Raw genomic sequence first — 11,654 nt, 5'->3', positions numbered from 1 at the left:
AATAATGTCCAGTGAAGCATGACGTGCAGGCAAAGGCCTCCAGCCCAATGGACCGCCGGAACTGTGCCTCTGGGCAGACAGACACCGTGCCGAATCTTGATTTTCCGGCGATGCCAGAGAGGTCCATGCAGGATCTCACCCATCTCACTGGCTGCGCGACCAGCAATGCTTTAGCCGACTAACTAGGCGTTGCATTAGCAGTATTCATTATGAATCTCGGGATGCCCTGGCATCCACGGTGATTGTTCCCACCCGCAACGCCGAGCTCTGGTTCGCCATCCCCCAGTCCAGCAGGGATGATGTCAACACTCGACCCAATCATGGATCCCTGCTTCATGCAGACACGATCTCAATGCGCGCGCATCTGCACGTTAGTGAAGTTTTTGACGGGGACCAGCGGCAAGTGCGGATTCTCCGTGTCGGGGTGTGTGGATCAGCGAGTAGCCCCGCCAGGATAATAGGGACAGGACAAGTGTGTCTGTTGACTTTTCGGTGCAGTTCTGCTCCCTTCGGATGGACTCCACTCGAACCAAGGCCCATTCATGTCCCCATATGTCATAAATACTGGAGACTTCTCTCTAACAACCACAGGTTGACAGAAGACACCCTCAACTAACACAATAGATTTCCCAAGTCACATGGTCCCCCGTCACATGCCAACTGCCACTTCCGCGTCTTCCTCTTTTTCCCGTTCCTTCTTCGCCTCACCACATCATGGACCACGGCCTCTCAACAGGTACCCAGCAGACCCATGACGGGCTGCGGGAGCGGGTATCACGTCCCGATTCAACAGGGCGCGATGCTCTCGTGTCCTCTGGCGAAGTGGAGTTCACTGACAAGTTCGGCCAAGAGCTGAAGACCTTTGGCAGAACCCCCGATGGGACAGGTATGGCGCGTTTCTTTCGGTCGCAATTGCATTTGTCGAGGTCTTGTGTTCTCTGGAAGTCATGCTAACCTGAATGCGCCCGACACAGTGTTCACCGTGCCGCAGACCCACGACATGGTCTCCCAGCTGCTCTCGCCTTCCGAGCCAAAGAACCTGTCCGATCTCGCGGTGCTGGCCTTGTTGACAGGCCATATCTTGCTGGTCTGGCTGCTCCCCACGGGTCTCAAGATCCCCGCCACAGCCGTCATGTATCTCTTCTGGCGCGCGGCCTACAACGCAGGGATTGGATGGTTGCTACACAACCAGTCGCACCACAAGACGCTGATCCGATGGGCCAAGAAGACCAAGATCTTTGTCAACCCAGCCACCGGCGATAATCCACACCCGAGTCTGTACCGTTTGATCAAGCGGGAACTGGAGACCAAGATCCCGCACGATTACTCGTTCGAAAAAGCACCAATTGAATACAATACCTGGCTTGTCTTTCGGCGTCTGGTCGATGTGATCTTGATGTGTGACTTCACGACCTACTGCTTGTTTGCCATTGCCTGCGGCCACCAGCCCGAGGACGAGAGCAGCATCATGACCATCCTGCGGTGGACTGCGGGCATCGTGCTAGTGCTGTTCAATCTCTGGGTCAAACTAGATGCCCATCGCGTAGTCAAGGACTATGCCTGGTACTGGGGAGATTTCTTCTACCTCATCGACCAGGAGCTGACCTTCGACGGTGTCTTCGAGATGGCCCCTCACCCCATGTACTCGGTCGGCTACGCGGGATATTACGGTATCTCGCTGATGGCGGCGAGCTACAAAGTGCTATTCATCTCGATTCTTGCCCATGCAGCCCAATTTGCCTTCCTGGTTCTAGTCGAGAATCCCCACATCGAGAAGACCTACAATCCGCCTCCGCCCCGAAAGCGACCAACCGACTCCACCTCGGATCTCAACATCGGGCCAGACACGCCGACTGCACCATCGGTGTCTGATGACCTGTCGCCCAATGCGTCTTCATCGTATTCGGCTAAGCCGCCGCCATCGGTCCACAATCTTCTCGGGTTGCACAACCTGGATCTGTATAGGACCACGGATTCATCGATTATGCTCATCCAGTTGCTCGTATTTGCAGTCACCGCATTGACGCCCTCCACTCCGTGGTACCAACTGCTTTTCGTGGTTAATGCTATGGCATGGAGAGTGTGGTACTCTGTAGGCATTGGGTATTTACTCACCAACCAGTCTAATACCAAGGCATGGACGAGACATTTTGTCAAGTACGGCGAGACTCCGGTGGAAGCCTGGAACCAGTGGAAGGGTACTTACCATCTCAGCATGATCATGTGCTACGCCAGCTTCATCGCTGCTGTCTGGAAGATGTATACCGTCCCTGCCGACTGGGGCTATGGACTGGTGCTGTTCCGGCATGTCCTGGGAGCAGGATTAATCTGCCTGCAGATTTGGACTTCGGTCAGCATCTACGACACTCTGGGCGAATTCGGCTGGTTTTATGGTGATTTCTTCTTCGATGAATCGCTGAAGCTGAGCTATGATGGCATCTATCGCTTCTTGAACAACCCAGAACGCGTCTTGGGTCTGGCTGGTGTCTGGGGCGCGGTGCTGATTACAAGCAGTGGAGCCATTACCTTCCTGGCTCTCCTCAGTCACATCCTGAGCCTGGCCTTTATTCAGTTTGTGGAACGTCCTCACATGCAGAAGCTGTATGGTCGTAGCCTGCGCCAGGATGGCGGCGTCGTCAAGAATCTGAAGAAGTCTCTGCCGCCTTCTCTCCAGCAACTGCACGGCAGTGTCGACAAGATGTTCGATGAGTCCTTCGAGTTCATCGAGGAGATTCTCGACAATGCCCGCCCGAAGCTAGCTGCCGGTGTTAACACCTTCGTCAAGGATACCACGGCGCTCTTCCAGAAATACCCTGCGCGCGTCACTATCTCCCGGATCGACCCCGATCTGGCGGGCTTTGATCTCCGTGATTACTCGCTATCTGTGGAAGGCACCGATGCCGTAAATGTCGGTGACACCGATCAGGGCAAGGGCCGTGAGGGAGCCAACGCACGCATGCCCCTGGACCGACGAGGCGACCTGAAGAACCTCTCTTTCGAATACGGCGCTCCCATCAAGGTCAAATGGGCCGCCCCGCTCAACCACAGCAAGAAAGACTGGATCGGCCTTTATCGTGTCACCGATAACACGTCGCGTGAAGTCTCCCGAGTCTCGTCACAGGGCCGCTGGGTCGCCACCAACGAGGGCGTCTATGACAATCTGACCTGCGAGAAAGGCATCGTCACCAGCGACGTGGTAATTCCGTCGTCTGACCGTAAGGACAACGACAGCCGTGACTTTGCGTCGGGCGAGATCGTGTTCTCGGGCGACAAGCTCTTCTGGACACAGGGCGTATTCGAGTTCCGGTATCACCACAACGGCATGCATAATGTCATGGCAATCTCAAGACCGTTTGAGATCCGCATTTGCCGCTTTGACGAGGATGACACCGTCGCCGATGCCAATGGCATTGTCGAGACGGCCGTCGAGAACGCTTTGCTTCCTGTCGTCCGCAACTGCTTCGACCGTGATCCTGAGGTCGCTCCGGAGACCGTGGACGAACAGTTTGGCGGACTCGTCGAGCGGGAAGGCAAGTTTGCCAAACGGGTCGTCTTTGCCGTTCATCAGATGTGAGTTTCTCTTCGGTTCTGAACTAGTATTTGCTTATTAATGGTCGCATAGGTTCGGTATCGAGTTAGCTCCTGAAGTCGTCAAGGCAGATGGGAACGTCCGAAACCTGGCGTGGAGGATATGCAACGCCAAGAAAGTTCTCGTATGTCTTTGCTCTATCTATGCGCCAATACTCATGTGCTAACGATATCCCAGGCTCCCTACAGTATGTCCAGATCCAACGGGACGACGACACCCACCGAGGGGAAAGAATGAACCAAAATCACACTCAGAACTCCCGAGACTCCATGTTTCTCTCATGATCCGGGCATGGAATGACGAGTGGCGGGATGTCAACAATGACGACTTACAGGGTGGTTCTGCCTGAAAATCCCCGCCGGGATGTTTTCTTTACTTGATCGATGTGTTTGATTCTCATAGATCGAGATAGAAGCAAAAAGAAGATAACTGCTGACCGGACTGGACGAGTTGTGCCGGCGGTCAAGGAAATGGTTTGTCTATCTGAGGACCTTGAGAAGAGCAGGACATCTCTTTTTTCTCTTCTTACTTTCGTCGCCCTTCTTCACTCTTCTCATCGTACATAGCTTCAGGGATAGTTTCACTTTTCTCGAGAGGTGGTATAGACCAGAATATAGACCAAATGTCAATCATTAAATTTGCACTAGGTACTAAACATATCTATATCTTAAGGCAGTATTTTACGATTTGAACTGTAGACATGGTCAGCACAAGTCCAAATCCCATATCCAGGAGTGTGCGTGTAAACACGGCACTGCAAACAGCTTCACCCAGAAGCAGAATGCAAGTACGTAAAAGGAAAAAAAATCAGCCAAGCCGGTTAACTCATCCCATCCCCTGCCGGCCGCTCGCACCGAACAGTCATCCAAGACGGACGAGCAGCCCAGCACGAGCTAAGTCGACACAAAGCCAAGCATAACCTATCCCAACACCGGGATCCGCAGCATACAGCCAGAAACTAGGACAAAAAAGGACGGGAATCACACCTCCACGAGCTCCACAACCATCCTCCCTTTCCTCCAGGTGGAGGTAAGGTCCAGTATTAGGGAGATGGAGAGTGTGCGTGCGATTTTTGCCCATAGGCATTTCTTGGCTTACCGCTTCACGCCGGATGTCCGGGGGCGTACTCGAGGGGCGGTTCTCCGAGGAGATCGTTGAATGGATTGACTTGTTGTCATCATGTAGAATTGGGGAGGGAGGTGTTGTGTAGCAGCAAAAAGAGAGTTTATCCATACCTTTTGTCAAGGGAGCCAGGGGCAGAGAAGAGTTACAAGGCCTAGAAGATGTCTTGGGTCTGTCAGTACTTTCTCTTGTCATCGAACGGGAAAGATGAACAGAATGGCTTGGGACAGGGATCAGAAAGTTTTGGTAATGGTATTTGGTTATCTTCAAGAAGTTTGCAGAAGCAGAACTGAATGAATTTTTCTCATCATATGGGAGGGAAGGCAGAATAGAAGAAGAGATTGTTCTCATACCTTGGCTGACAGAGCTCATCAACGCTGTGCAAGTGCCGGGGATCAGAAACCTGGATAACTTGGACATTGTCAGTCTCTGATAGACAAGATCCAAATATGTAAAGAATGAGATATGGAGTTGTCGATCAGATGGTGATGCATGTTTGTTCATGGCTCATGGGTTGTCGCCGGAACAGAATTTTTGGTAGGCTTTCGTCATGTGGACGGGGGGGGAACCGGGGGAGATGATGGGGGAAGAGACTCACAGTAAGCTATGTTAGTGTCGGGATGGGAGCTGCTAAAGTAAAAACCAACGCCTTCGACATTTTGAAGGCAGATGGTCGAGTGTGTGGGAGAGAAAGAACAAGAGCAGAGGAAAAAGGAAAGGGCGGAAGGGAAAAAAAGAAGCGAGACTAGCGTCAGCGGCCACCGATGCAAACAGTGCAAACACTGGCAGGTCCATTCCGAACATCTTCAATTCTCCAACGACGTTTGCTTTCGCAACATGTGTGATGGCTGACCGAAGACGCATCAATGGACCTCCTGGTGGCACCAGGCCGGCCATATATGCCACCTCACTGCCCTCGATCAAGGACGCAGACCGTGCGCGCCGTCAGCGCCAACCTTCCGAGCTCAGGAAAATCTGTAGGACTAAGCACCCACACCTTTTTGCTATACACCAACTAACCTGCTGTACTGTCAGTCCTCAAGACGGGCCTAATCCCATCGGCCTCGGGCTCCTCATACCTTGAATTCGAGCCATCGGCCTCTTTGGCCGCCGCGCGCGCCAACCCCAAATCTCTGATCCCGCCTTCCTCGGCCCTGAAGCTGGCCTGCACCGTCCATGGACCAAAACCGCTCCCTCGCTCTGTTGCATTTTCACCAAACATTGTCCTGACCACGCATGTCAAGTATGCGCCGTTCGCGGCCCGCAAACGCAAGGGCCATATCCGCGACGCCAGCGAGCGCGATCTCGGCGTGCACCTGGAAACAGCCCTTCGGGGCGCAATTATTGCAGAGCGCTGGCCCAAGAGTGGACTGGATATCACCATCACCATTATTGAGGCGGAGGATGATCGCTGGTGGGGCGATGCGCCAGACTCACACGATGCCTCGTGGGGCATGATGAATGTGCTGGCGGGATGTATCAACGCTGCTTCGGCGGCCATTGCAGATGCCCATATCGACTGTCTGGATCTTGTGGCTGGTGGTGTTGCTGCTTTGGTCACTGACCATGATGGTGGTGCTCCACAACTCATGATGGATACTGACCCGGCTGAGCACCGGTCAATCGTCTCAGCTTGTGTGGTGGGTTATATGCCCGCGCGAGATGAAATCACTGCGCTGTGGCTCAAAGGGGGCACTTCAAAGGTAGCATTGGATGAACAGGATGGACGGTCGGGACATGAAGCACTAGTAGATGGTGCTGTGGATGCTGCTCGGGGAGCTCATATGGTTCTTGGGGAGGCAGTGAAGGAATCGCTGGAAAGGGCCATTGGGCAAACTGTTTGATCGGTAGGCAAATAGGGTGGCTGGTGTGCGGTTGTGTCTGCCTACGCGTGAATGATAATGAAGTTCCATGATTGTCCATCCTTCTCCTTCTTCCTCTTCCACTCCATCTTCTCTTCACCTTCCGCACCGCTTCCCACTCGCACTCTCCCAACGCTTCATCCAACTTTGTAAGTATATAACCCACCGTCTACCCTTCAAGAACATCTGTATTACTTCTCTGCTCTCTCCGCATATCGAGTCTGAACGCTCGACTTGCCGTTACCCACCTGTCACTTCTTTCGTCTTCATCCATCACTTCCACCAGCAGCTCCTTCACCGACCCGCACACTGACACATCCCCAACACCACCCTAGACTTCACTCTACTCCAACTTCTGAACTTCCAACATGGTTCCCAAGGCTGCTTCGTCCAAGGAGAAGGGTGACCCGGCCACGCCCAAGAAGGACGTGTCTGGCACCCCCAAGGCTCCCAAGGCTCCTAAGGTCCCGAAGACTCCCAAGTCTGAGGACAAGGACCTGCAGTTCCTCTGGACTTGCATTCAGAACACCGGACCTAACGGCAGCGTAAGTCTTTCTCACCCCTTCCTGAAAAGGTTTCTTTATATCTTTTCCTGTACTGCCCTGCACATCTGCTGACATACTCTCTTACAATCAGGTCAACTACAAGGCTGTCGCTGATGTCTACGGCATCAAGATCCCTACCTGCCGCATGCGCTTCACTCGTCTGAAGGCCCGCCTTGAGGGCATGCCCAAGACTGTGCCTGAGGATGACGGCGTGGCCGCCACCGAGGGCGAGGGCCAGACTGATGCTGATGGCAGCACCAGCCCTACCTTTGAGGATATCATGCGGGAGGTCATGCAGGAGGAGTAAATCCGACCTCACTTCGATCAGGTTTAGGGGAGTTTGTACTGCCCATTTGGCGGGGTGATTTGCTTTTTTTTTTCTGAATATGGTGAATACGGTGTGAATTTCGGGTGTCTCGGTGCTTAAGGAGTGCAATCTGGGTTAGTTAGTTGAATCGATTGAAATCAAGCAACCATTCACACATTTGCCTGATATAGCTTGCATTAGATATAGCCAGCTGCTCATTTCGTCCGGAGCTTCCTCGCTCATGGTAACAGAATCCACTACCTGAATCTGTTTTGGAGCCCTGGGTCGATCATGTATTGGCAACAACTGGAGCCGTGACCCGTTGTCAAAGTCTTCATCCTCTCCAATAGCCATTGACATGTCTTACTCGGCTAACTATTTCACGGCGCAACACCTCTCGCGACGCAATCGAACGGGACATCGCAACCTTGCATGTCCAGACCAAAAGCACACCGTGCTAATTCCCTCTTATTGATCTTGCGGTTTGGTTGGTTTCTTAGAAAGGCAGTTTCAGGCAACAGCAAGGCATTTTCGATCATTTCCAGGCAGCACACGATCAACTATTTTATAAAGTTCAACTGTTGTTATTTCCCTGACTCGACCTTCTTATTTGGACTGGACTAACTACACTAACCTATTTTAGTAGTGTGGATCGCCCATCGCCCATCGCCAATCTCGAAAATCAAAATCGAACCGAAAATCGATCGATCGATTTTTGCTGCGGATCGGAGGAGCAGGTGTTCGCAGGAACAGAAAGGAGCACACCACCACACGCACTGTACTGACAGACAACGGAGGATAAAGTTGACTACTGTATGTGACTGTGTGATGAACTGACATGACACGGGGTTCTCTTCGCCCCTGCTTTATTAGCTTGGCTTTGGTTCCAAGGTTGATGTGAATCGGGCGGAGCATTATTTATTTACTTATGGACTGACCTCAGTCGCTAACACCTGCTCCCTAGATATACATCTGGTTCGCTTCCGGCACTGCCCGGAGGATCGACCAAGAAATCCGGATTCATTACGACGAGGGGCTTCCAAATGATGGACCAGAAAAAGTGTGTTTCCCGCCCGGGCTAGCATCAACCCCATAAAAGGGACCGGGTCGCACGTTTAGACCCGCTAGAACGGGCTGGCGCTTGACGATCACTACTTCCGTCACACCAATGACAGCTCGATCGGAAATTGGGGACTCCATCGCCCTCTTTTTCTGGTCTCTCCCCCCAATTGCTGTCCTGGGCAGGGCCGTTAAGGGCCGCAGGAGCTCTTAGCTATCGACCTACTGCGAAATTAATGCAGCCTGGACGTTTTATCTTGGAAGCTTGGACCGGAAGATAGGAAGATATTCAGTCTATCACGGCCACCAGCACCAGCACCAACACATTTTACTTTCTCCCTATGGGGCATGGAGACACGCTAGAGCATTTGACTTTTTCTCCTCCGGAGCGAATTGTGCGAAGCCGGTTCGTGACAGTCCTCCGGCAGATGGAGCATCTTTAATTTCTTAGCGTTCGAACCGTCGCCGCGCCCATCGGCCTGGCCCCATATGGAGGAACCCATGACGCCGGATCATGGAGTCGACCGGGCCACGCTTGCCCCTGATCCAGGCCTCGATCTGCACGCTGGGCACTGACAGGGCAAGCCTGGTTTGCTTTCTTTGTTTTCCCGTATCCACCGTGTTTCCTCGAGTTTTGTGTGTACGCTTTCTCTCCTTCCACTTCCACCATGGAGCTAGGGATGTGATCGTGTGAGAACCGCCATCGGAGCTTTCAATGCTGCCATGACCGCAATAGTTCATTCATTTCTTGTATGACGGCCATTGGTCTCGTCCCTATTCTTACCTTCGGACCGTTCTTTCCCTCTTTTTTCTACTTTCTTTGTGTTCTCGCCCCTCCACAGCAGGCGTGGAAAAGGGTCCGTCCCCCGTCCACAGTGCGCCCAATTCCTAACAAATGGGCGTCTTGTTCCTGGATTGCAACATGGTTCTGAAGAAGCTTTTTCATTCAGAAAAGGCTCCTGCTCGGCCAGCAACGAGCCTCGGAAACACAGGCGCGGAGGCTGAGGAACAGTACCTGTATGCAGCGGAGCCCAAGCTCATGGCCGGGCTTCCATCGCCTGGTTGTCCCTCTCCGGGGTTTAGACCTGAACAGTCGTTTGATGTGGACCATCATTTTGAACAGATCGAGAAGCAATTCGAGGATTTGCACGACCAGCTAGAAACCCGGCCGCACACCTCTCTGTCCGGGCCGTTTACGCAGGCTCACCTCTCCCAACCGCTTTCCAATGGCCGGCATGTCGACCTACTGGATGCGCTTGCTAGATCTCAGCAGCTTCAGGACTCTACCGCACAACCCTTCTCGCCGCCATCCAGTCCGTACAACGAAGATGTCGCCGAGCGGAACATGACCAGATTCCTCCGAATCCAACATCGAAAAGGATACGCCAGCTCCCGAATACAGTCGGCACTCTACCAAGAGGATGTGGCGGACCGGAATATTGCAAAATATGGTGACCCCGTACGCTCGCTGTCGAGCTTGAGTTGTCGGTCTTCTCCCGCGGCGCCTGGATGGGTTCGTAGCCCAGAGGGCTCCAAACGTAAGAAGCGCACTGGAGAGAAGAAATCTACATGGACATCGGAGGAGGATCTACGGTCGAGATCCCGTGCTCGGGCTGAGGCGGCTACCACGTTATCCTCGGGTCATCTTCGGGTCCAGAAATCTGCTCCCAGTCTGTCCACAGGAGAGAGCTCTGCTGAAGAGGATGCTGCCCCGGACCCCGTGCAGCGCCTGGGCGTTCCTGCTGCTTATAAGCAAGGGAAACGATGGAGCAATACCCCATTACCAGATAGTCCCACGCTACCCGTGCCAGTGAGCAATGGTGATGGCGCCTGTGAAAGCCCCGTCATCCCAGGCCGACCACCTGCTCCCACAGCGCGAAGCTCGTCCCTGAAATCGAGACCTCTTCCTCCACCTTCGTCCCCGGGAGTGAGCTCCAAAAAGAACGTGCGAGACCTCTCGATCAACACGCAATTGGCGGCAAACGGCCGGGCAAAGATCGCACACAAGGCCATCCAGCCCCCGACGCCTTCCAATTATGAGATGAAACGGGCCCCCAGCATTGCAGAGGTCATGGGCAGTCCGCTTCCAGAGCCTAGTCCCTCGTCTAAGTCTCCGCGCTTCAAGGTCTCGGAGATGATGGATCTGTTCAATAAAGCCTACACGTCCAGTCAGGCCGTCAGCCCTCATCCAACCTACGAAACACTCCAGGATGCCATTGTGCGCGAAATCAATTCCCACGAAGCCTTCCAGCGCGTCCCCGTTCCTGCCGCTGGCCCACCATTCACGCCGTCGTCAGAACAGGACTCGTTTGCCAAGGAAAATCAGCGCCCCAAGCTGATGAGCAAGAATTCGTTCATGAAACATAGGCGAAACTCCGAGTCCCGCCGGAGTATCTCTACCATCGTCCCCTCCAAGGTCCTGCGCAAGGTCTCTGCCTCCCCAGTACCAGCACGCCGGAGACACACCGACGCACCACCCCCATCACCAGGCCTCCTAGCGGACATCAAGAATCAGACTTCGGCAGAACCCATTGCCCCTCGCCCGGCAACGGGAGACCAGCTGACGTACATGGACGTCCTCCTCCGCGCGAGCAACGACAAGCCACCTACCTCCTCTGGCCCCAAACCCACCTCCACATTTCGCAGACGCCGCCGCTCCGAATCCGCAGATGTCAACCTCTCCTCCATGGTGCGCACCACACCCGACATCATGCCCCACACCCCGGGCACAGTCTACTGCCTGCAGGCGCACTCCACTCCCTCAAAGGACAGCCAGACTAGCGAAGACACGGACGACGATATCATCCACCTCCCCAGCGTGGCTGGCCCTCCGCCACCGCGCGTGCAGATCGAGGGCGTCGACGAGAACAATGTCCGCTATGTGATCGACTCGGCTTCACCTGTTGACGCACAGAAGCTCATGAACTGGCCGCAGCGTGCTCGCAGGGATAGCAAACCTACTAAGTCCTCGAACACATCCTACCAAACTGGTCTGTCGCCTCTGTCTCGCGCCCGGATGCAGCTTCGTGGTTCTCGCTCCGTCGACACTTATTAGTCGGTGGTTTGCTTTGCTTTGATTCCTGCATATAATCAGTCTCAATCCATGTCTCTGAGCTGGATTGAGAAACCCCTGCCACATGATAATGATGCTTTCATGATACCAGAGAGAA

General features: G+C 53.8%; 4 protein-coding genes across 4 annotated transcripts; all 4 read left to right on the top strand.

The window, feature by feature from the left end:
- Nucleotides 1-714: 714 nt before the first annotated feature.
- On the top strand, nt 715-3,574 carry N7474_007920 (phosphatidylethanolamine N-methyltransferase; the record flags this gene model as incomplete). The annotated part of the gene is made up of 2 exons (XM_057199330.1): nt 715-886; nt 975-3,574. 2 exons carry the CDS (start codon nt 715-717, stop codon nt 3,572-3,574), a joined length of 2,772 nt encoding a protein of 923 aa, XP_057050031.1.
- Nucleotides 3,575-5,555: 1,981 nt separating this feature from the next.
- On the top strand, nt 5,556-6,555 carry N7474_007919 (3' exoribonuclease family protein; the record flags this gene model as incomplete). The annotated part of the gene is made up of 2 exons (XM_057199329.1): nt 5,556-5,688; nt 5,747-6,555. 2 exons carry the CDS (start codon nt 5,556-5,558, stop codon nt 6,553-6,555), a joined length of 942 nt encoding a protein of 313 aa, XP_057050030.1.
- A 386-nt stretch (nt 6,556-6,941) lies between these two features.
- On the top strand, nt 6,942-7,425 carry N7474_007918 (uncharacterized protein; the record flags this gene model as incomplete). The annotated part of the gene is made up of 2 exons (XM_057199328.1): nt 6,942-7,118; nt 7,210-7,425. 2 exons carry the CDS (start codon nt 6,942-6,944, stop codon nt 7,423-7,425), a joined length of 393 nt encoding a protein of 130 aa, XP_057050029.1.
- Nucleotides 7,426-9,406: 1,981 nt separating this feature from the next.
- Nucleotides 9,407-11,539, top strand: N7474_007917 (uncharacterized protein; the record flags this gene model as incomplete). Its single annotated transcript, XM_057199327.1, has 1 exon — nt 9,407-11,539. One exon carries the CDS (start codon nt 9,407-9,409, stop codon nt 11,537-11,539), a length of 2,133 nt encoding a protein of 710 aa, XP_057050028.1.
- Between the last annotated feature and the right edge of the window lie 115 nt (nt 11,540-11,654).

Source organism: Penicillium riverlandense, assembly GCF_028828495.1.
Source record: "Penicillium riverlandense strain IBT 135883 chromosome Unknown utg000007l_segment0_segment0, whole genome shotgun sequence".
Classification (NCBI taxonomy): Eukaryota; Fungi; Ascomycota; class Eurotiomycetes; order Eurotiales; family Aspergillaceae; genus Penicillium; species Penicillium riverlandense.
Note: the sequence above shows the minus strand (reverse complement) of the source record. Positions and strands in the feature narration are given on the sequence as shown.